This window comes from Gallus gallus, chromosome 1, assembly GCF_016699485.2.
Source record: "Gallus gallus isolate bGalGal1 chromosome 1, bGalGal1.mat.broiler.GRCg7b, whole genome shotgun sequence".
Lineage (NCBI taxonomy): Eukaryota > Metazoa > Chordata > Aves > Galliformes > Phasianidae > Gallus > Gallus gallus.
The window spans coordinates 145875001-145899072 of NC_052532.1; the positions used below are offsets into that span (position 1 = coordinate 145875001).

General features: G+C 36.4%; 1 protein-coding gene across 5 annotated transcripts in view; it reads left to right on the forward strand.

Moving 5' to 3' along the window:
• The window catches only part of UGGT2 (UDP-glucose glycoprotein glucosyltransferase 2), a 78396-nt gene that overhangs the window by 10569 nt on the left and 43755 nt on the right, over window positions 1-24072 (forward strand). For all 5 annotated transcript variants that reach the window (XM_040699569.2, XM_040699570.2, XM_046941326.1 and 2 more), the window contains 9 exons: window positions 3138-3312; window positions 5556-5652; window positions 6867-6945; window positions 10140-10240; window positions 12047-12146; window positions 15272-15332; window positions 19544-19635; window positions 21149-21299; window positions 22345-22464. In XM_040699569.2, coding sequence (XP_040555503.1) covers window positions 3138-3312; window positions 5556-5652; window positions 6867-6945; window positions 10140-10240; window positions 12047-12146; window positions 15272-15332; window positions 19544-19635; window positions 21149-21299; window positions 22345-22464 — 976 coding nt within the window. The remainder of the gene's footprint in view (window positions 1-3137; window positions 3313-5555; window positions 5653-6866; window positions 6946-10139; window positions 10241-12046; window positions 12147-15271; window positions 15333-19543; window positions 19636-21148; window positions 21300-22344; window positions 22465-24072) is intronic.

Here is a 24072-nt window from a genome sequence, read left to right on the forward strand (position 1 = left end):
TTAGGATACTAAGCAATAGAATTATAAAGTGTTCAAAGTTGAAAGAGACTAGTAGGAATCATTAAATTAACTTTAAAAACTCACAGGAAAATAGAAGTTTTTTCAGTTGTTTTTCTGGTTTTGATTGTTGTTTTATTTCGTGTGTGTACAGGTCACGTTGCAACCCTTATAGCTGCAGGGAACTCAAAATCTTATTGAACTTCCTCTCCATTTACCTAGCCCCAAAATAGCTGAATCACTCAAATATTTAGAGTTCCCAGAGCTAAACTTTTAATAAAAAATGTTACTCTCCAAGTACTTGTTTCCACTATTATTCCCAGTTATGCCCTGGATAGCATATGCTCAGTCACTTGTGCTGGAGACTTAGAGCCTAAGTGATATAGAAAGGGCTGTGCTCCTCCTCTGCCTTTTCTGTGTGGTGTACATAATGACATACGGGATGGTGTACTGTCTCGCTGTTGGTTCCTCTAACTCAGTTGTTCTTTTTTTCTGTGGCTTTTAGGACAAGTGGTCTTTTGGTTTTATTGATGTGTGCTCCTCTCTTCTTTATTTCGAACTGTTTTCCTTCGTGCTTTTTGTTGTTTTCTGTCTTTTGTCTGTCATGACTCTTTCACTTAAGCCAGGATTAAGCTAGGTTTTCAGTTTTATTTTTAAGTTCGCTGTATGGAATGGGAACATGAAGAAATCATAGAATCATAGAACGGCCTGGATTGAAAAGGACCACAGTGATCATCGAGTTTCAACCCCCCTGCTATGTGCAGAGTCACCAACCACCAGACCAGGTTGCCCAGAGCCACATCCAGCCTGGCCTTGAATGCCTCCAGGGATGGGGCATCCACAACCTCCTTGGGCAACCTGTTCCAGTGCGTCACCACCCTCTGTGTGAAAAACTTCCTCCTAATATCTAACCTAAACCTCCCCTGTCTCAGTTTAAGACCATTCCCCCTTGTCCTGTCACTATCCACCCTTGTAAGCAGCCGTTCCCCTTCCTGTTTGTATAAAAATCTTTTCAAGCTCCCTTCAAGTACTGAGAGGCTGCAATGAAGTCTCCCTGGAGCCTCCTCTTCTCCAAGCTAAACAATCCCAGTTCCCTCAACCTTTCCTCATAGGAGAGGTGCTCCAGCCCTGTGATCATTTTAGTGGCTCTCCTCTGGACCCTCTCTAAGAACTCCATGTCCTTCCTGTACTGGGGGCCCCAGTGCTATGATTCTGTGGTTCCATGATTAGAATTGCATATCTTGAAAACAACGCTATGATTTCTGGGGCATTTTCAGCCAAGAACAGAAATATCTAATGAGAGTCATGCATGCTGTTTTGGCAGCTATCTGTACAAGCATGTAGTTGCCTGTAGTACCCTAGTAGCTGGTTCATGGGTTCCAGAACCCACATCCACATATTATTTTATCATTTTTGTCTGCAGATCTGCTCTTCCTTACCTTTCAGGCAGCATTCATATGAGAGTCTCTTTGGCAAGAGATTAATTAGCTTATAATAGCAGTAAAATAATCAATTCTTCATTGCTATTCAGTTTCAAAGAGAAACAGAATGGTGGCTTATCTTGGATTTACTGAATGCTTTAGTTCCAAAATTGCACGTCGTTATGGTAGCCTTGTGCTGTGTTATTTCACTCGGCACCTAAGGTTTTAGTGAAGCTTGGTCACTGTGATAGGAAATGCATTCTTTGAGACTGTCGGTGCTCAGGACTGCTGAGACATCTGTTGGTAGTTTTTGAGACTAGGAATCGTTCATCTCCTCTGCCTAGGTAATTGGTGAAGGAAAGAGAAGCTCCCTTAATTTAGGTTTTTGGCACCCTGTGAATGACTATGGCAGTTGTAATCTCTCTGTGTGGGAAGGAAGTTTCAGAAGTCACATCGCTATGTATGCTTTCATTGGGACAAATCTGGATCTGTTCTTGAACAGAGTTTACTCTGTTCATTCAAGAATTGTTTCAGATTTCCTGATGACACCTACTTTGTATTTCCTGTCCTGTGATGAGCAGGGGAAAGCCTACCTGACACTTCTGCAACATATGGCTGCATGCTCCCAAGTTTATTCTCAAGCCAGGCTCCTTCTTTGGTCTCTACCTTGCAAGTGTTATCTCTTACTGCACAACTACCAAGCTTACATAGGATGTCAAGACCCTGAGCAGCTTGGTACAAATTGACTCCACTTTGAGTGAGGGATTGAAGCAGATGACCTCCAAAGATCCCTTCCAATGTAAATTATCCTGTAATTTTATAAGGAAGATGTTCCTAAGCTTTGCAGCACAGAAACTGTGGCGTGTGGAGTTCTTCTCAGACCTTACGAGTATGATTTTTGAATGAGTGTGTAGCTGCAGTACACACATTTGTGCAGAATAAGTTGGGTTAGAATTTCTTGGCTTGCCTTGGGGAGGTTTCAAGAGAGTTTATTGATCTTTCCATTGTGACTGTACAAAAGCAACTTTGCAAAAAAACTGTGCTTATCGATAATTAGCACCTTGTGAATATTACTTAATTGTATTACCTGTTACTTTCCCACTATTTATTCAAAAGATATTTGCAGTCATCTAAGAAAATATTTAATTTATTGCAGGTACAAAAGCATAACTTTTCTACAGTCATGGCATTGAATGAGGAGGGTAGGTGGGCAATCAAAATTAGCAAAATTACTAAATTAAAAAAGCTTGATGGTGTAAGTGATAACCTCACTTAGTTTCCATGTGTGTTAGCAGCTTTCTCAAACTTTGCTGAGTTTCCTTCTGCTGTTTTGATACTCACTGATTGCTCTGCGTATCTCTAATATCTAATGTCATTTCAATGACAGTGTTCTTGCTGTAAGCAATTATTGCCCCAGATGCCGATGCTGTGCTTTTTATTTTGCTCTCTCTGTTGCAATTTGATAAAATACATTAAAGTACTTATAGTTGATGCTGATTTTTCAGTTTTTGAGACTTTAATTTGAAAAGCGGTGTTTTAAGTTCTTTTGTGAGGAACTGTGATTATTTTGAAATGGTTTTATGTAGCTCATTCACTTCTAGTCTATAAGAGTATAAGCTTATCATATAATCGTTTTTCAATTTTGAAGCAGAAAAACTGCCACTGTTTTTATTTCACTTCTGAATTCATAATAACACGATTATTTGTTTCTCAAATCAGACCCAGGCCGTATCTTTTTAAAGGAGATCATAAGTACCCAACTCTCAAAGAGGATGGCCCAATTGTTGTTCTTTATGCAGAAATGGGTACAAGAGACTTTGTTAAGTTCCATAAAATTTTATCCGAGAAGGCTCAAAAGGAGGAAATTGTTTATGTTCTCCGGCATTATATTCAGGTATGCAATTGAAGTTAACATTGATTCAGTAAGCTGTTAACATACTATCTCTATTTTTCTCTAGTTTTTTTTATAAACATGTTTTATACATTTGTTTTTGCATATGCCTAAATTATGCGTACTGCATATACAAGTTCTAATTTAGAATCATAGAATTGTAGTCACCAAGATTGGAAAAGACCTCTGAGACCACCCAGTCCAACCATCCACTTATCACCAATATTGCCCAATAAACCATGTCCCTCAGTACATCTATATATTTTTTGAGTACCTCCAGGGATGGTGACTCCACCACCTCCATTCCAGCCCATTCCAGCACCTAGCCACTCTCTTGGAGAAGAGAGTATTTCCTAACATCCAAATGAATCTCCCCTTGCACAACTTGAGGCCATTCCCTCTAGTCCTATTGCTAGTTACGTGGGAGAAGAGACTGACCTCCACCTCACTACAAACTCCCTTTCAGGTGGATGCAGTTTGTTGTAGAAATTTTCTAGATGAAATGGTAGACAATACAGCTGTGAAGCTGGGAAAGAAATGATAATATTATCAATCTTTTTCTCTAATCTCTTCCTGGTTATATTTCTGGGATTTGTACATTGTATGAGGATCTTAGGTGAACCTTGGTGCAGAAGGCAGAACAAATGAGTTACAAGATTTAGAAAAAATGGGAGCTAGAATAGAAAATCAAGCTGAAAAATGAAATAATTCATTACATATATCATTTTATGATTTCACATGTTCACTATAGTATAGCAGCATGAGCTGTCAAGAGCCAATGGCATTAGTCAGTTTTGACATTTGTATTCCTCAGTGTCAGTATTTTAAAAACAATGTTTCTGAATGTTTTCCCTTACTCTTAACCCAGAAAGAAGACAAAACTAAAAGCAGTACATGAAACTATACCATCTCCTTGTTTTGTTTCTCAGAAGGTCTTTGTAATTTATATTCAAAGTGCAGCTTTTAAACAGTGCAACTAATACAAGAATAATCTGAAGCACTGAGAGGTTGCTGCAATTTATGCAGGCCAGGCATTTCAGGGAAATGAGATCTGTGGTTTGCAGATTACTTACAGAATTGTTTGCTCACAGTAATGAAACAGAATTTGAGGAAGCCAAACTTAAATTCTAAGATGTAAAGGACTGTCATTTTTACTGAATTTTCGGTTCTTTTATGCACCTACAGTACCCACAGTCTCCTTGCTCTGACCTGTCTATGCAGGATGGTCCCCCAAATGCTTATTGTCTTTTTCCCTGCACTTTCCCTCTATAAGACTGCCCTTCCCTTTTCCTCCTTCCTCACAACTTCCACTTTCTATTTTTCAGCTCCCATTGGGACTGATTCATTTTTCATTAAATGCCAGGAGAGGGAGTGTTGAAGGAAGAGAGACAGTCTTTCTGCTGTCTTTTTTTTTTTTTTTTTTTATTTGCCAGAACCACTGAAACTGTTCAGAGAATGCAGAGCTCTCTGCACTGGGATTTGCTTAGATGACCAGTAGAGAAAACCTCAATCCTGCTGGACTTTTGATTTGTGGGCTGGAGGAGTCTCAATACAAGATGTTTCTTGGAAATTGCGAAATAGAGCTGTAGGGCTTTCACGACATTCTTGTGCATTTGCAGATCACCTTTTAGGAAGAGGATTTTCCTACATTTTGAGTGAATTAGGACACTTTTTCAGAAATAACTATGAGTGGTTACCCTGTTGAACGTCAGACTTCCACTCCAAAGTTAGAAAGGCCCGTTCTTATTGATAGAACTGGCAACAAGTTTTTGGCAGTAATACCTTGATACAGTTTCTTAACTCCTTTTGTTTTGAAGGTATCAGCCTGCTGCAGAAATAGAGAATTTCCTCATAACGTTCTAAAGTCTGGCAAAATTACAACAAGATGTGAATTGTTTAATATCTTAATTGTAAGGCATCAGTAATTGTAGAGTGCTACCAGCTCTGCTTGTTTCAATACTTCTAATAGTATGTGAAGGGATTACAATTTTGACAGCCTTTCTGTGGTCTACAGGAGATAAAACAAGTCCTTATTTTCTATTTCTAACGTTCTCAATGCTATCAGTGTGGCTTGCATTATTTTTTTTATCTAGTGTTTTGTGCTTTGAATCATAAATTGAAAGATGAATTTAAGTTACAACTGTCATAACATTTTAAAGTTATAGTATTACATATTGTTAACCTTCTGTGGGGGCAGTTTTTTAAGTTATGTTTTTTTGTTCTGTTAAAATAATATCATCAAACAGAAACCCCGCTCCAGAAAAATGTATTTATCTGGATACGGTGTAGAGCTTGCAATAAAGAGCACGGAATACAAAGCAGTAGATGACACACAGGTTAAAGGTATGTTGTGTTTTGTTGTTTGTTTGTTTTTTTCATTTATGGTATCCTGTCAGACATAATACTAAAATATGCTGTCATTTGTAGCTATAAAATCAGAAATCTTTTGAAGATTATACTTAATTTCTTTTTCATAGCATCATAGAATTACTCAGGTTGGAGAAGGCCTTGAAGATCATCAAGTCCAACCACAACCTGAACATACTACCATACACAATGAAGGCTCGCACATTAAGAACAAAGGCATTAAAATACATGGAAGCATTGTAAGCAGCAGTGTTATACAGTGATATAGTTCATATATAGTGATACAGTTATACAGTGATATAGTTCATTGCTTAACCTACAGTTATTGTTATCTGTTGCTGTACTTCAAAGTGTACCCCATTCTTTTTCCTTTCAATAACTGCAAAACTGTTTAACCTTTGATCTCCAATAATTTTGTGTCTGTTGGTGTCTCTGATGAGGTGATTGTTGTAGGTGATTACCACAGTGTTTTGGGTTTGATTATTTTTCCTAAACTAGTTCTGATTTTTCTAATTTCTAAAATAATTTCACATTCTTCCACAGGAAGGCTGGACCATAGAATGTGATATCAGTATATGTTACTGTGTGTTGAAATGGGAGATACACCAGCGAAAACTGTAGCTATAGCATTCTGACAAAGAGAAATTACTTTGTGTGGAGATCTGCAAGATTTAAAGAAACTTACAGTTACCTCTCTTTTGGCAAGACTATGGTTTGATAACCTTTGAGACGCTTCAGAAATAGATTAACTTTTTTTTAAAGGAAACAAACTGTTCTCTGGCTTGCGTCCAATATTGGAGATTCAAGGACTTTAAAGTCAAAGATTTTTTGAAAACTCTGCTATTAGTTGGCTGATAGGAGTTGTACCCTACCACTCAATCAAACTGAGAAATGACTTCTACGGGAATTGAACTATTTAATCATGGCAGTTTAATTTATATTGAAATTCTAAACATTAGATGAACTAAATTTAAAAAAATAATTTGAATATTGGTATGTTCTGTAAAGTGATTCATTCTGGTGCCAAAAATATGAATGCAAAGATATAAATCTAATTGAAATTGCAGCTGGGAGTGACAGCTTTCTGATTGCATGTTTCTGTTAACAGTTTTATAATTAGCAAGAATTATATATCAGAGTACTTCAGTAACCTTCTTGTTTTGTATTGCATGTATGTGCTCTATGTTCAGTAACAAATGAAACCAAAAAGGAGGAAGATGATGAGGAGGAGGAAAGTGATGTTCAAGGATTTCTCTTTGGCAAATTAAAGTGAGTTGTCATAAGTTATAATGAAACTCTTGCATTTGTTTCTGGAACATGAGCCAAAAACAAACAAACAAAGAATATAAAAGAAGGGAAATCTATGTTGAAAATGTTTTTATTCTCGATGGCTGAGAATTAATTCATTTTTGTATGTCTTGTGAGTGTAAAGATGCAGTCATTGTTTAGTCTACTCATTTCAATTTATTGCTTTTAGCCTTCTAATTTTCTTCAAATGTATGCAATAAACTATTTTCAAAGGCAGAAATTCCCTCTGAGTTACAACACCTTAGATACAGACATGAAAAAATTGGTGTGTTTTCAAAGTGGACAGTCATTAATTTCTTGGGCTTAAGGGGTGATATATTTGTTTGTTAATTTGTGTTCTGCTCTTGCAGGAACTTCTGTTTGCAAGTTATAGTCTGTTAGTCCAATTGATAGATGAAATTGGATGCTACTCTCCTATTGAGATCTGTGGGCCACTTCTGGTCATTCGTTGATTGATTTATTTCATGATTTCAACCTTGAATAGTGCTTCCCTTTTCCTGAAGCAGGATTGTGGGTCTTCTCTAGTGTCATTTTCTCTTATCGTTTAAAGCAAAAAGTGAACTTGTAGATATTCTCACCAAACTGTATGGCTTTCCAGGGTTTTGATCTGCTAAATTCTTGAGAGCCCATCCCTTCTACCGTTTCTAAGATAAACACACTGAGATAGAAGTGCAAGCTTCCTTATCAGTTCTTCTATCTGTAGAGACCTTTTGCAGTAGGTTAAATCAGATACTTATGGCATATTTTTATCTGAGCTTTTTTCTTCTTGGATTGTGTTAGGTTTAGCTATACTTAGGCTCTTCGTGTTGCACTGTAGCCAATTTGTGAAGCTGTCAGATAATTACTCAGAAACCAGTGCTTCTAGGATCTTATTTTTTCCCTTTTTCATACTGGAGATGAAAGAGATGTGACAAAAATCTTTAGATTATTCCTCAGTTATAGCCATGCCGAAGCTTATTCTTTTCTTAGCTGTGAAATAGTTGTCCTTCTAAGATGTTATAACTTCTGCTTATATCCATAACTGCTTGGTTATGCAAAATAACATAATTCATTGCTATATGATAATACATATCCAGAGAAGGACAGCTTTTTTTAAGTTGGCTTTACGTGTGCCCAATTTCATGTTCACATTGATCTGTAGTTTAAATGATCAACAGAAACAAAGTAGCAAGCATCAATATTCAATCTTGATTGTAGCTTGTAGGTAAGTCTAATTACTCAATTGCCTTTCATTCACAGAAGAACAGGGGGTCTGAACAGAAAAAAAAATATCAATATAAATTTGCAAGGAAAATAGTTAAAACTGTAATTTAAAAGTTCAAAACTACTTAAAAGTGCTAATTCATGGAGGAATTTATAAGAGTACAAACCATGATTGTCATTTCTACTTGTATCATTTCTGTTATAAGTAAGAAAAAAAGTATTTTCTGTCTTTGCTTCCCTTTGCTTCAAGGAAATGTGTTTTCCTTGAGGAACCTAGATTTCATTTTAATCCCAGAACAACAAACTTCATATGTGAATTATTTTTTTTTCCTATAAAGGGCAACACCCCTTTATAAAAAGCATCCAACAGCTAAAAAAGATTTTAGGGGAAGGGACACAAAATTACTTGTGAAACTTCTTCATATATACAGTGAAAAATGAAATATTATGGAAATCAGTCTTGATGCTTTAAATATATGGTTTTTAGCTACTTTTTGCTTCTTGTTCTGTAATCTCATAGAAGAGTCTTGAGAAATTTAAAGGAGATTGTTTGCCATCAGAGAGTGTCTTATCACAGGCTGAAGTTTTGCTTTCAAAGCTTCTTTGCTCAATTGTGTTTTGGAAAAAGATCATAGAACCACCAACGTTGAAAAAGACCTCCAAGGTCATCCAGTCCAACTGTCCACCAATATTTCCCCACTAAACCATATCCCTCAGTACATCTAAATGTTTCTTGAACCCTCCGGGATTGGTAACTGTACCACCTCCCTGGGAAGCCCATTCCAGAGCCTTATCACTCTTTCAGAGTTTTTCCTAATGTCCAACTTGAGGCCATTCCCTCTAGTCCTATTGCTAGTTACATGGAAGAAGAGGCCAATCCCCACCTCACCACAACCTCCCCTCAAGTAGTTGTAGAGAGCAATAAGGTCACCCCTGAGCCTCCTCTTCTCCAGACTGAACAATCCCAGCTCCCTCAGCTACTCCTCATAAGATTTGTACTCCCAGCTCCTCACATCTTTGTTGCCCTTCTCTGGACACAGTCCAGGGCCTCAATGTCTTTCTTGTAGTGAGGGCCCAAAACTGAACACAGTACTTGAGGTGTGGCCTCACCAGTGTTGAGAACAGGAAGATGATCATCTCACTGCTCCTGCTGGCAACACTATTTCTGATACAAGCCAGGATGCCACTGGCCTTCTTGACCTCCTGGGTACACTGCTGGCTCATGTTTAGGAGAGTGTTGATCAATATCCCCAGGTCCATTTCTTCCACACAGTCTTCCAGTCACTCTTTCCCAAGCCTGTAGTGTTGCCTGGGGCTGTTGTGGCCCAAGTGCAGGACCCGGCACTTGATCTTGTTGAACTTCATCCCATTGGTCTCAGCCCAGCTATCCAGCCTGTCCAGATCTGTGTGGGGCCTTCCTACTGCCAGGCAGATTGACACTTCTTCCCAACTTGGTGTCATCTGCAAACTTACTGAGGGTGCACTCAATGCCCTCATCCGGGTCATCAGTAAAATTACTGAACAGGGAAGACCCCAATCCCAACCCCTGTGGATCACCAGTCATGAATGGTCACCAGCTGGATTTATCTGCATTCACCAAGTAGTCAAGCTTTTGGGCATCTGTGCTTGTCTTCAAGTCTGGCTAGTGACTTGTGTGCTCAGTAGCTTGATTTTGGCAGTGATGTTAATTTACTAAGGACATTCTCTTTCCTGGCATTCTCATTCCCTACAGCCACTAGCTTGCTTGTGAATTTCATGGGTAATCAACAAGTTGTGTGTTACTGAACAATTCTGTTTGTTTATAGAGCTAATATACCATTAGGCATGTGTTATGCTGTAGTAAACTAACTGTGCAGTTTAGTTTATAACAACTTTCAGTTTCATGCAGTAGATAAATCAGGCATTGATGGATATCATTAATTTTATCTTCATTTTAAAATGTTTTGGTATAGACAATTGCATCCTGACCTGAAAAATAATCTAAAAGAGTTTAAAAAACATCTAATTGAAACTACAAACAGCATGGAACCACTAAAGGTTTGGGAATTACAAGGTATGTAGCACAGTTTTCTGTATTAGCACAGTGCTGTCTATTTTCCTTTGTTATGTTGATGTACCAGTATTCTAATAAAAAATTTTAAAAAGAAGCATATAGTTTCATTAAAAACAGTACTATATCAGGTATTTTAAAAGAACGTGTTACTTCTTATGCTAGCATTACGTGATAGAAATTGGAGGAACATTGAATTCATTTTATGTGGTGGAGAACCATAACTAAATTTACTGATTTTAAACACAGAAATGAAATTGCAGTTTTCAGCCGGACGTGTTATCTCAAATGTTATATTTAGTTTCAACTTTGATCTCTTTAGTGTCTACCTTTAAAAGCAAGTATAAGGTGTCTGTTTAGTGATCGCCTTTTCTATGGTGATGCTGTATAAACAGAAATGAAATTGGTGCTGCAATCCAGACAGCCAGCTCATATAGGTGTTGAAATTATTCAAACTGGGAAGCTGTTTGTTCAGTGCCTGAAAAATTGGTACTAACTTGTGATGAGTACATTCAGGACCTTTTCAGTTGAGGTCTTCAGCTCTTTCTTTGTATGGTGCATTGACATTTTTCATCCTGACATGATTGTTTTCTCTAGTTCATTTCAGTAGCTAATGGTACTAGCTGTGTTAGTGGCTCAGCTACTCTCTGGTTTCCTTGATTTAGCCTCCAAGTAAGAATTTAACCAAATTTAACCAAAACTCCTTCAGCTGTCAGGCAAGCTTCCATTAATAAGTGACCCTAAACACCATTCAAGAATCCAGTTTAGGCACCGTATGTTTTAGATAAGTAATTAGATTTGCTATTCATAGTGAAAAACGATGCACAGAGTATCGATGTGATATTCCCTTTAATAACTCATTCTTTTATCTGTGTGAGCACCCTCTTGATGTCTAGTGCTTCATTAGTTTTCAAAGCATACTTTGAGATCTAATTTAAGCTCCAACTCATCTTTTCCCCAAGGTGCCCTACACTGCACTCTCATCTGTGTTGAGTGCCAAAACAGGGAGGTCTTTAAATACAAGCCCCTGACAGGAGAAAACCAAGAAAGCACAAAGACATACCTGCTTTCCTCAAGGGGATCTGAATATCTGTGCTCTAAGATGTTCAGCATTAGATGGGAAAGATTAGTAATTTTGAAGGATTATGCAAGGCTTTTAAGTACATATTCCCAGTGCACAGCAGATGAGGCATCACTACCTGTAGTAGCAATAACAACTTGGTATTGCTTCACTTGATCACAGCTCATGTGGCTGTTGAAAGAGATCTGAATTGCTGTTTTTGAAAACAGTGATCTCATTAATGGAAGTATTGTTATAAAATTAAGAAATTTCTAGTTAACTATCCACCTCTCAAACTCACCTTCTTATCCTACTCAGGTGTACCTTATATCAGGCTAACTCAGAATGCAATCAGAATTAATACTGACTTCTTAGATTTACTGTACCAGTTCCCTGAATAACCTGTGAAGTCCTGGAGTTATAAAGATCTTTTCTTAGCTGCAGTGGGTTCATCCGTATCTGCATTTGAACATGATACATATATATGATGTAATACCATGTGTTGTCTGTTGTCTTATTTCAGTATGTTTTTGTAAAATGTGGAAATTGCATTTATGTTTTGCTCAAGATGCCCAAAGAGTTGTTTGGGAAGCCCTGATTTTGGTACTTTCAGCTTCTTAAATGCCTGTCTTTTTAACCTCTATAATCTTGTAAAATGTCTAATTGAAACATTAGAAAAAATAAAGTATGTATATGGAAAGGTTTTCTGATTGTAGGCAATATTCATATTACCAGTGATTTTTTCCCAGATCTTAGCTTTCAAGCAGCTGCTCGAATTATGTCTTCCCCTGCTTATGATGCCTTAAAGGTGATGAAAGACATAGCTCAGAACTTCCCAATAAGAGCCAGGTATGATACTTCAGCTTGTTTTTCAAATACTTTTTTTATGTTTGTTTTTGAATTTAATAACAGTAATTCCGATTTATACCCAAATTCTGCAGTCAGGTATTCATGTTTTACAGCTTGCTAGATGCATTCCAGACAGTTTCATTGAGTACATAATAACTCCTCGGAGAGTTCATGATTGGTCTCCTAAATGTTTTCCGTCTACTGCATGAGATATCCTGTAGGCATCTTAATCCTTCACACACTCATGGTTGAAGGCCTGTCTTTTACTGGAATTACATTTTCACAGATGCAAAGTTTCGTTGAATTAATAGCAGATCTACTTGCACTGAGTAGGCAAGGTTCTGTTAATTTCATAGGAGATCGACCTACACTCAGTTCTAAGTACAACATTGTTTATTAGATATGATCCTGGCTTCTGTGTGTTAGAGTTTTTACTGGGGAGGATATGTCTTCAATTACAGATTAGTTAACAAAAGATCAAGGTAAATAGATTAATAGCAATTTCCTCTGTACTAATATTAAAGATTGCCCTTCCTGCAAGACAACTGTACTGCAAATGAGAAATGTTTTTCTCTACGTTTAATAAGTTCTTCACGTAATTGTATCAGCACTGTTTGCTTGAAGTACTGAATTAAAGATGATGCTAATATGGTTTTTAACTCAGCGTGCTTTCACATTTTATGACTCTTGTTTAACTATCATGTAATGTTTCAATGTCATCTCTGATTTTCTGTTAGCAAAAATCTACACTGTAATGGAAGTAAAATAAGTTTTAAAATGCCTGAAACATAATTATTGCAAAATGGTAAGGTACGAGTTTACACTTAGATTAGCAACTAGAAAGTGCAGCTTTTCATTACAAAGGAGTGGAAATGTACGTAATGTTGAATTGCAAGGTCAGTTCTATTCTTTAAAGTACTGGAGAGAAGACAGTATGAAGTAGTCTAGGTGGCATTCAGGTCACTGATTTCAAAAGCCATAAACTGTTATATCCCACTCCAGCTCCCAGTGTCTGTTTGTGGCATTGCAGAACAATTTACCTACTCTTTAACTGTTTTATTTCTGTTTTTCTGGGGAAAAGTATAAGACTTTAAACCTACTAAAAGGGGAGTTGCAGTTCCTGCCCTGTATAGTTTACCGTTATCTTTAACGTGAAAGGTTACAAATATTTAAATAATTTTAAAAAATTAGTAGGTCTCCATTGACAACATCTTAAATCAGAGGGGTTAAATCTTAAATCTAAAAAGAGTGCCCAAAAATTATTTTACATTCCACATAGTTTAGATGTGAAATTGCCCATTCTTTCATGATGCAAATTTTGGTTTGAAAATGGTGTATAAAAATGTTACAACTATAGCTATGAAAATAAAAGTTCAATATTATATGTTCCTTAAAAATTGAAGGATTCTCTAAGCCATAAAAATTAATATGCCGTCCCTTGGAAGTTTCTTCCACTTTCTATTTTATAACCGGCATTTCTGTGTCAGCTGAAATGGATTTTACAAAATATCACCATATGTGAACAGTCTAACAAATGATATATTTCATATTGATGTTTTGATAAGATTTTTAAAGATAATTTACAGCTTTGATTTGATATTTATGTCACAAAAATATCTGTTATTTAAGAATACAGTAATGGGAATTAAAATACTCTTAGAATTCTTCCTATAATCATAAGCAATAATCCTAAGCAACAAGTCATTAAGCTCACCCTCCACTGACTACTGATACTGATGTATCTGATGAGTTTTGACTGTTCTGTAGCACTGTCTTTAATATCACAGTTTGAGTTACACCTTTCCTATTTTGGCCAATTTTAAGCCAAGTATGGGATTGTATAAATACAGTTCCTTCTTGACCGTCTATTGCCATTTCATCTCATGTTCCAGAAGGGATTCGTGGTAACAAAAAGAACCTGCCAGGATATTTACAGGGGGTCAGGGGAAAAAGGAACTTACATGGAGAAGGCTAAGCTGTGATGAGTTCTGTAATACTTGCAAACAAAACATGGGAATCACATTGTTTGCTCTTAACAAGTCTCTTTGATCACTTGAATTGTTGTTTGAAGTAAACTGATCTTAAGTGTTATTCCTGACATACTGTAAAGAGTATATAGAATTTATTAACAAGATTTATTAAACCATTTTTGGTTTTTTGGAGAGAGTAGAAGTGAGGGTTTGTATTATTAAAGAACTTTTAACTTCATGGTTTTGCTACCGTAAGTATTGAAGCTGACTTAGTTCTTAATTCTGTTAGGTTAACCTTCAGATTTAGAATGACTTCACTTTTTCTTTAAGCCCTATCCAGATTTCCTAAACCATACACATTTTTACTGTGTGTGGAGGAAAATATGTAGGCAATAGAGTATTTATTTTAGCATTTATTGGGGGAATCACATTTAGATTAATATGGCTTGGGGCTTCTTGTAATCTGATGAGATTAATTTTTCTCTGGGTGTACTTTACCCTAGCCTAATAGTGATAAATTTATACCTTGTGGCAGGTGAAGGTAAAACAGTCTTGAAAGGTAAATAAGATTAAAAAAAAGAGGATTATCTCTTAGAAGTAGAATGGCTAAGAAAACTGAATTTTCAACTGCTTGTGAATACTCAACATGTTCTTAATCAATAAATCTCTTTTCTAATCTCTCAGCTAATTTTAAAGAAGTCATTCTTTGCTTATGTTTTTGCAAAAGAAAGGGCAAAGCATCAAATTGTGTCCTTGGCTGCCTGTGCTCTAACACTGATTAGCAAAGAGTGACTAACAGAAATTAAAATATAAAAACATGACATCTACTTAGGTAGTATTTTAGATGATCAGACGACTTACTTTTTTATAGTATGCATACAATTTTCCAGATAGGTAAGAGGAAAGACTGGGAGTTGCATAAATAAAGGTAATAATATTACCTCAGCAAAACAGCATAAATTTGAAACTTAGGTTAGCTAGAGTAACACAGGAGAAGATTTTTTTTTTAATAAAACATAAGGCTATGCATTGAGACATTGTTTCAATTATAGCATTTTTCAATTCAGTACATTAAATATGACGTTAAAATAATTTTGCATTAATTTAGTTCTAAAAATAAAACGTTTGAGTGTTGCTGGTATTTTATTTTTACAGATCATTGACCAGAGTGCCTGTCGACAAGCAAATGAGAAATGAAATAGAAGAAAATCAGAAGGTTTGCTTTTATTTCTCCTAGTACACATTTGAGTTACTATCATATTGCTGCATTTGGACATTTGTATGAGTGCAGCAACTTTTGTGTGGTTTCTTCCAGAGCAGAAGAGTTACTGTCATTTACTACATAAATAATATTGAAATTCTCAATTCATCTTATTTTCTGCTGTTGTTGGTACTTTTGCCTTTCCCCCTTTTTGCTTTGCAGTATTAGGCAAGGACAAACAGTTTTTCTGTGGAGCGCTGTGTTCAGTCTTTCACTGTGTGCTATGACAGCTGTTAATCTTCTCTAGCACTTGGTGTTGAATTTAGATCTGCTGTTCATGTTACAGTCAGGGCATGCCATTCTGAGTTCTCCACATTCCCATAGTCACATATACGACTCTTCTGTAGGCTATGTTGAACATCATCTGTGATAAATGGTGGATTTATTTTCCTCCTTGCTGCACTGCATCTTTTGTTTGTTGTATCACACAGAGTCATTTGTGTGTTTTGACTGATCTCAAGTCAGTGCAAAGGTGCCACTTTGCTTTCTCTGTCTCAGTATGGTGTTTGGATTCATTCTTTCAAATTCAGTATTAAACAGTAGCCATCATGCTTTTAGATTTGGTCTCATGAACTGACAGGTCATCATTCTTTCATTTTTAATGAATCTTATAAAGACTTCATTGTTTTTGTATCACCAGGCCACATAAACATCATCCTTGACTGGATTGTGTATCCCTGTACTTAATCTTACTTTAATATTTATTACCCAGTTTTTAGTTGACATTGCTATTGACTTGACAACTGCTGTTAAGTGTTTGCTACTTGAGTACACACCACTCTACAAGTGGCTGTTTCCTGTCAAAAAAGGAGAGTGGTGAACAAACCCTGTAACTAGCTTTGAAAAGTCTGATTTCTTGTTATGTGAAAATTAAGTTCTGAGTAGGCAACATTCTGCTTATCTTCAGTCTGTGACTTTTGTTGGTCAGAACGTGTGTTTTTGTATGATCTTAAGAGTGACCAGCCAGTACACTGATGGAGTTTATTTCTTACTTAAGGCACTCCAGAAGTTTTGTAACTTCCTGATGCATTTTAGTGTTTTCTCTGAGATCTTTGGGTGAGCTTAGCATTATGGAGACTTCTTGCTTCTTCCTCTTGTAAAAAGGCTTATAGTTTTTGCTCATGGAAGCAACTCAGTATCTGCACCCTGCTCGTTGTACATCTGAGACATGCATTTTTCTGTCTCTCTTTATTGTAAAGAGCGTAGCCAAGATAAAGCAAAACATAGCCCTCTCATAGTTTCTCCAGAGTGTATGAATGTTAAGATCAGGTCCTTTCATATTGCTTGAAGAAGTCTTTACAGTGTACTGCTTCAAGTACAACTCTGTAAACTCAAAAAAACAAAAACAACTTCTTAAGCAAGAACTAATTCTCTACCCCCAAAAATGCAGAGAAATTAAATGTATATTAGGCACTAAAATGGATATTACTACTAAGTATGAGGACTAGGCAAGTAAATAAGATTTGATTTGGAAAGAGGATAATTAAACTTAGACACACCTATATTAGTATCTAAACTCATTTTATAACAGTGAAGGTGTAGTGAGTGCACATCAGAAACAGTTCGGCTCACTCAGGAATTGTTTTGTGGGTGTAACTGAGTCACCTATACTTGGATTTCTGATGTCATTTCAGATGCCACAGGGGATCTGAAATAGCCACACAGGTCTGGTGATCAAGATATGGGGACATCCTTTCTCCACGACCTGTACTTTCCAGACTGAAAGCTTCATCTTGAAACCTTGCAATGTCTCAAATGACATTGGAAATCTTTGTGGTTGGTTATGTGAATCACTTTTATGATTCCACAGACTGTACTGAGTACATTAACTATAATAGGATCTTAGGCACTTAAGTTTATGTTTCGTATTACATCCTACTTGGGACTACAGGTCTTTACACAGCTAAAAACTAAAATATGTTGAATAAAAGTAGAGAAGCTTCCTGAACACTGCAAAATAAATTGGCATGTGCATTCTTGAACTGTAGTACATCCATCTAAGCAGCAGGAGAGATATGATCTCATGCTGTGAGTAACTGAATGATTCCCTCTCGACATAATGAAAGTTGAATAGTAAATGTAATGAAGGTATTAAAAGTTGAAAGGCATGTGATGATTTAGATGTGATTAGTCAATATCTAACTAAGAAATAGACAAAGAACTGATATATATAAATAAAAAAGAAGATCCAGTTAAACAAAACTTCCAGTGCAATAATTTGCTGACAGTTCAGCAAGAAAAAAGTATATGGATATTACCAGCATTAAATTCTAGTCCTGGATGCCTAAATACTCCTTCCATCAATGTTTGTTAAGGCAGATGGATGAACTGAACAATAAAATGCCTAGCATCAAAATTATGTAATATGTCTTAGCTCTGATTCAGCTCAATTCTCCTGCAGTGATACTGAGGGATTTGAGTCCCATTTCAACATCTAGTGGCTGATACTTCTTTGTTCTTGCATTCATTTTGCAAAGTTAATGTTTGTATGACCTAAATCAGCCAGTTGCAGTCTTATTGATACCTCTATTAATCATAGACTCATCAAGGTAGGAAAAGACCTCCACAATCATTTAATCCAACTGTCCACCTACCACCAATATTTCCTCACTAAACCATGTTTCTTAATACAACATCTAAACATTTCTTGAACACATCAACTGCCTCCCTGGGAAGCCCATTCTAGTGCCTGACCACTCTTGTGAAGAAGCATTTCCAAACATTCAACCTGAACCTCCCTTGGTCCAGTTTGAGGCCATTCCCTCTCATCCTATCACTGTTACTGGGAGAAGAGGCCAATCCCTAGCTTATCACAGCCTCCCTACAGCTGTAGAGAGCAATGAGGTCTCTCCAAGCTTCCTCTTCTCCAGAAGAAGCAATCCCAGTTCCCTCAGCAGCTCCTCATAAGGCATGTACTCCAGACCTCTCACCCTTGTTGGAATCCTCCTTACGTTCGCTGTCTATTCCTTGAATCAAGGGGCATTAATGGGGAATTTTCTGTAGTTACAGGACTTTGTGGCATAACTCTGTATAGCAAACAGGTATAGGACCAGAGAGATTATCACATTACAAAGAAGTAATGAAATAAAGAGCTTACCCATATCTGGGACTCACAAAAGAGCTCCAAGAGGAGTAATCTCCAGATAGAGATCCTTCCTCCTTGGGAGTCAGGCCTTAAATGGGGTCTAGGAGGTGTGGAGCCAGGCTCCCCCCACTTCCGGTCACTCAGGTGAAATTGCGTTCACCTGTGCTTCTAAAGCTGACTCAGTGCTCGTCTCAGGTGGTCAATCAGAGGTTCAGGCTGTGATTCAATAGTTCCCATACAATCTCTGATATTAAAACCATGGGCAGAATTAGACTTGCTAACTAGAGAGACAGTCTTATAAGTGGAATAATATACACAGCACGAGCTGCTTGGTCTAAGCGTGCTTTTCTTTAAGGTGCATTTTTTGTTATTTTATTCAACAAGTGAAAGCTAGATGGGGGGGAAAAAAAATTCTTTTTTTCCCACTTACTAATGGCACTTTTCAGTTCTCTGTTGGGAATTAAGACAGATGTAGAAGTCTGCTAGCTCCTCATGGTGTGAGTTGAAATAAATGACTCTCGTTACTCCTGTTACTTATCTTGGTACGGCCACTGTTGTTACTTTAAACAACACGGTGCCTTACTGCTTTCTGGGGAAAAAAGATTATAAGACAGTCTGTACTAAAACTTAATTCTTCATTTGTTTATTTAATTATTGTGGAGTTTTTTCTTCTTTGGAAAGCAAGGATATGCTGTCTGTTTCTCATCTACTTTTTTTTTTAAGGTACCTTTGATAAATGAGATTGCATGCTTCTAGTCTATCTTTACTATCTTCCCTCAAGTTGCTACTGCACATTTTTTGAATACTGGATGATTTTGAGACAGCTGGTTTCTAGTAGAGGACTGAAGGTCACGTATAGGTTTTCTGGGGCATATTCATTTGTATTTCCTGAAGGAGGAAGTAGTGTAGAGGTACGCTTTCAGTATTTTTACTAATAACATTCAGATAAAAGAAGATACCGTGCTGAAGAGATTTGATGTGTCCATTTTGTAGGATTACTTTTGGTTTTGTGCATATGTCTGCCTCTGTGTGTTAGTGTTTACATATACCTAAATAATAAGCAGTACTTTTCATTTTTAAGCACCTTCATGAAACACTTGGAATCCAACCTGGTGAAGCACGTTTATTTCTAAATGGCCTTCATATTGACCTGGATTTTCATGATCCATTTAGGTAAGAGGGTACGTTTGTCTTGAAAGTTACAGAATTATAAAGAATACTGGAGTTGTGCTCATGGTGATGAATAAGCTGATCTGTTGCTCTCTGGGAGCCAGGAAGCATTCCAGAAGAGAGTTTTGCCTTGAATACGAACATTGTGGAAGAAATTGAAAGCTGTATTTTTTCTAGGAATGTGTGTTCTGTAGCTTACATGTAATTTCACGTCCTCCCACATAAAATTAATTTGGAAATGGAAGAAGTTCAACATATATGCATACATAGATGGGAAGAACGCTTCTGAAAAAATAAAGTGCTATCTCATCTTCATTTCATAAGATTCAGAAAAAAAATGAAGTATTACATTCGGCTGGATTATTTCAAGCACGTTAGTGAGTCTTTGTCTGGTAATTTTTTTCCAATGTTATTATGATCTGATACAGGTTTTGGCTTAAAAAATCTTTTTACAGTTTTTGTAATTAAAGTATAATTATATTTCCTACCATTTGCCTTTTCTATCCAAGCACTCTTAAAAATTGTAGATGTTTTCTGTGTTTTGTCTTGCCATCAGCAGGATGGACATGACTACTTCAAAATCATCTTTGGTGACTTCTACTGTTGATAAATCTGCTGACACTCAGACAGAAGGGTGGTTTTTTTTTTTTTTCATGTTCCTGTGATTTTTTATTTTCCCACCCACAACGTATTATCCATCATGGAGATCTATAAACTTTATTGATTCTAGCATTTATATTTGTTTTTGTTTTGTTTTTTTTAACTCACCTTTTTTTCTCAGCCAGAGTTTTGAGGTAGACAGTTGCATTTTTTTTTTAATTAATGATGCAAATAATAGTAGGCATATTAAAATGATAATTCTGAGTCTAATTTCCGTATAATTTAGAAGAAACTTCTCAGAATAGAGAAAACTCAGAATGAAGCAGAAATGAAGACGTGTAAAATCTGTGTTCTAACAAGCAAGTATTTCAGGCTTGTTTCCGTTACCATATTGTATTTTTTTATTGCAGCAAGTATTACAGAGTCCTATTGGGGCATTCTTCACATCACCTTAGCTGTGTGTTTCCTCCCCACCATTTTCATAGCTCTGCTATGATGCAGATGTAGGGCTTGTCTGTGTCTCCATTGATTGCTGCCTATCTCCACGTCTGCAAAGCTGCTGCTTTGAGTATCCACTTGTGGGTTTCTGCCTCAGCCAGGACAGTGCAATAAGCAGCTTTCCAGTCTGCTGTCCTGCCACATCTTCGTAAAGACAGAGGAAATTCCTTCATGTAAAATAAATGTGAATAAACAAGAGTTGTGTAATCTGTTACAATTCTATTTTGAAATATGTTGAAGATACATATGTGCAGTGTTACGAATAAACTTTGGTTTTGACAGTGACAGCAGGAGAACATAAGAATTATTTTTAATGCTAAAAGTAAGCCTTGGCTTAACAGTCTTTGAAATGTTTTTCCTTTTTATGCTTTGAAAAGATTTCTGTATAGTCATTATGCATTTTGCTTTCCTGAAAAAGTATCTTAGAGACTCTTAAAGTGGAAGGGAAAGTAGTGCATGGCTTTCATGAACTCGGAATCCAAGAGGAAATCCTGAGTAAATTTATGAGATTGCATATACATCCGTCAGATAACAGCTATGCACTAGATATTCGTCACTCTTCAATAATGGTGAGTAATTATTCATTTAAATGCTGTTTATTTGTTAACCCTTTCTATGAAAAGTCTTGGGTTTGGGGTTTTCTTTTGAAATACTGCACATAAAAACATATTTTTGAGGGTGGAATCTCTTCAGTGTATTTTAGGATTAATTTTCTCTTGTGTATGCCTTATTAAAATTGGAAGATGTAGGATGTTTAAAAGAAAAGAAGACTGGATCAAAGAGTAGCTGCAAATCATAGTAGAATTTGACTTGGAAGCAACTAATCTTGCTATGTAACATCTTTGTATTATGGAAGACTGCAAAGTGTACTTTACAATTAGGATAAGTGAATTGTGGAGAACGTAGAGGTGCTCACAGTTGTCCAATGTCCAACTTCTCGAAGTTTATCAAAGTTCTTAGTTTTCAAAACAAAGATTATATGCAAATGAAAAGGCACTAAAGTACCCATTTTCTTCACCTGAAAGAAGCATGTATTTCTCTTTTGTTTGCCAGTTATAGATAGTTTGCACATAAAACAGTATAAGAGCAGTACACAGTAATTAATAATAATGTGAAAGTGAAAGGAAAAGGGGAACTGTATTTTTCGAGACGTAAATAAAGACTGTAATTGACAATATATTAATTACTTAGTTATTCTGATATATAGTAAATGCTACAGCAGGTGATAGATAAATATTGTATGTTTTACAGTGTGATTATCTTCTGTTGTACACGTACCTGCCTGATTAGCTGTTATGACCTTTGCGTTGCAAAAATACTTTCCACACTTGAAATAATGTTTTTATTTGCATTTTGATAGAGAACATGAAGGATCTTTTTCCTCTTCCTCTCATAATTAGTTTTGTAACATACTGTGAATAATAAAAAACGAAGTGTTATTGAAAATAAAGGATCTATTAATTTTACAAGCTCTTTTCTGTTGGTAATTAAAAAAAGAGGGTAAGTGGTTTTACTTTTTCCGGATTTTCTGTGTACTTCAGTACAGCTTTATACACCCATATTTTATCCATTAAGTAACGTGTGTGTTTTAAATGGTTGGCTTTTTTGTTTTAGTGGATCAATAACATAGAAAAGGACCGCAGCTACATTACATGGCCTGCAAGCTATCAGGAACTGCTAAAACCCACATTTCCTGGAGTCATACCACAGATTAGACGCAATTTATATAATCTGGTAAGTTTGGAGAAGCTAATTTTTTGCACAGTATATGTGTATTGCTATATGCACAGACAGTTTATTGAAAAATTCACATATGAATTGAAAAGTTCAACATGGGCCTGATGACTTTTTAGTCAGTCTTCTGTGATTATTAACCTGATTTCTAGAAGTGTTGTTCCTTTTATCTACTGAGGGTAGCAGATTTTTGGTGATTAATTTATATGAAATTATCTCAGAATTATAATTAATATTAAATATTACATTCTGCAAAAAGATTTTCTTGGTAACCTAGACTTCTTTTCCAGTCATGATGTAAGTGTATGTACGTTGGTACATTTTGTATATATTTGGTCATGGATAATAGCCAACAGATAATAATGATCAAAACCAGAAAAAATATACAGTACTATATCTTCAAATTAAATTCTTCAAAGTATGTAAAAGATTATAGATGAAGACCCTAAAACTGGAGTTCAAAAGCCTGCTTACTATAAGAGCTACGTGTTCCTTGTCAAAGAAGAATAGAATTGTTGAGCTGAAAGGACCCTTAAAGGTCACCCGGTCCAGCTCCCCTGTGAAGAACAGGGACACCTACAGCTAGATCAGGGTGCTCAGAGCAACAACAAATTATTTTTAAATCTGTCTAATTTCCCATGACAGTTAACTTGTGAATGTCCAACTGAGATTAGTTAATTGAGAAATTCCTTATTGTAGATGCTGCCAGAAAAAGCAGTATTTTAATTCCCTATTTATTTTGTACTTTACAGGCTGTGCAAGCAAGTTGTTAATCTGTTTATGCTATGCAACTGACCTCATTATAAATTAACCTCTTAGTTTACTGAAATCATAGAATCATAGAGATTGGAGAAGACCTTAAAGATCATCAAGTCCAACTGCAACCTAACCAGACTACCCTAACTCTAACAACCCTCCGCTAAATCATGTCCCTGAGCACCACATCCAAATGGTTTTTAAACACATCCAGGGATGTTGACTCAACCACCTCCCTGGGGAGCCTATTCCAGTGCTTAACCACCCTTTCAGTAAAAAAGTTTTTCCTGATATCCAACCTAAATGTACCCTGGTGCAACTTAAGGCCATTTCCCCTCCTCCTCTCACCAGTAAGAAGAGACCATCCTTCATAGAGTCACCATTATGATTAGTAAGTAAACACCTGTGTGAAGATTCAGAGACAGAAGGTGAAGACTGAAATTATGTACAAGCAGGCCACCAACTTCTAGAGAAAAGGAGGAATGTGTGCTTCATTTTAAAACTGTTTTAGAAAGTGTTAACAGTTTCCTGGCAGATTCACCTCTGGTTTAGGTTTCCTTCTCAAGTAATTAGGTTGCCTTTGTATATCGTTGAAGAGTTACACTTGGAAATGCAAAATAATGAAAGGTCTGCCTGGAAATATACGTTAGGAGATGGAAAGAATACATAGGATTAGCACTGAAGGATGCAGGAAGGAAGTTATTCAAGCCCTGTAAGGAAAAAAATATTGTGAATTTCTTCTGATTTGTTGGATAAAATGATTAAAACTCTTCAACCTCTCTGCCAAGGAAATTATATAAATCATATTCAAAATGTAATATTTTTACAGTTTGACAAAGAAATGCAAACTTT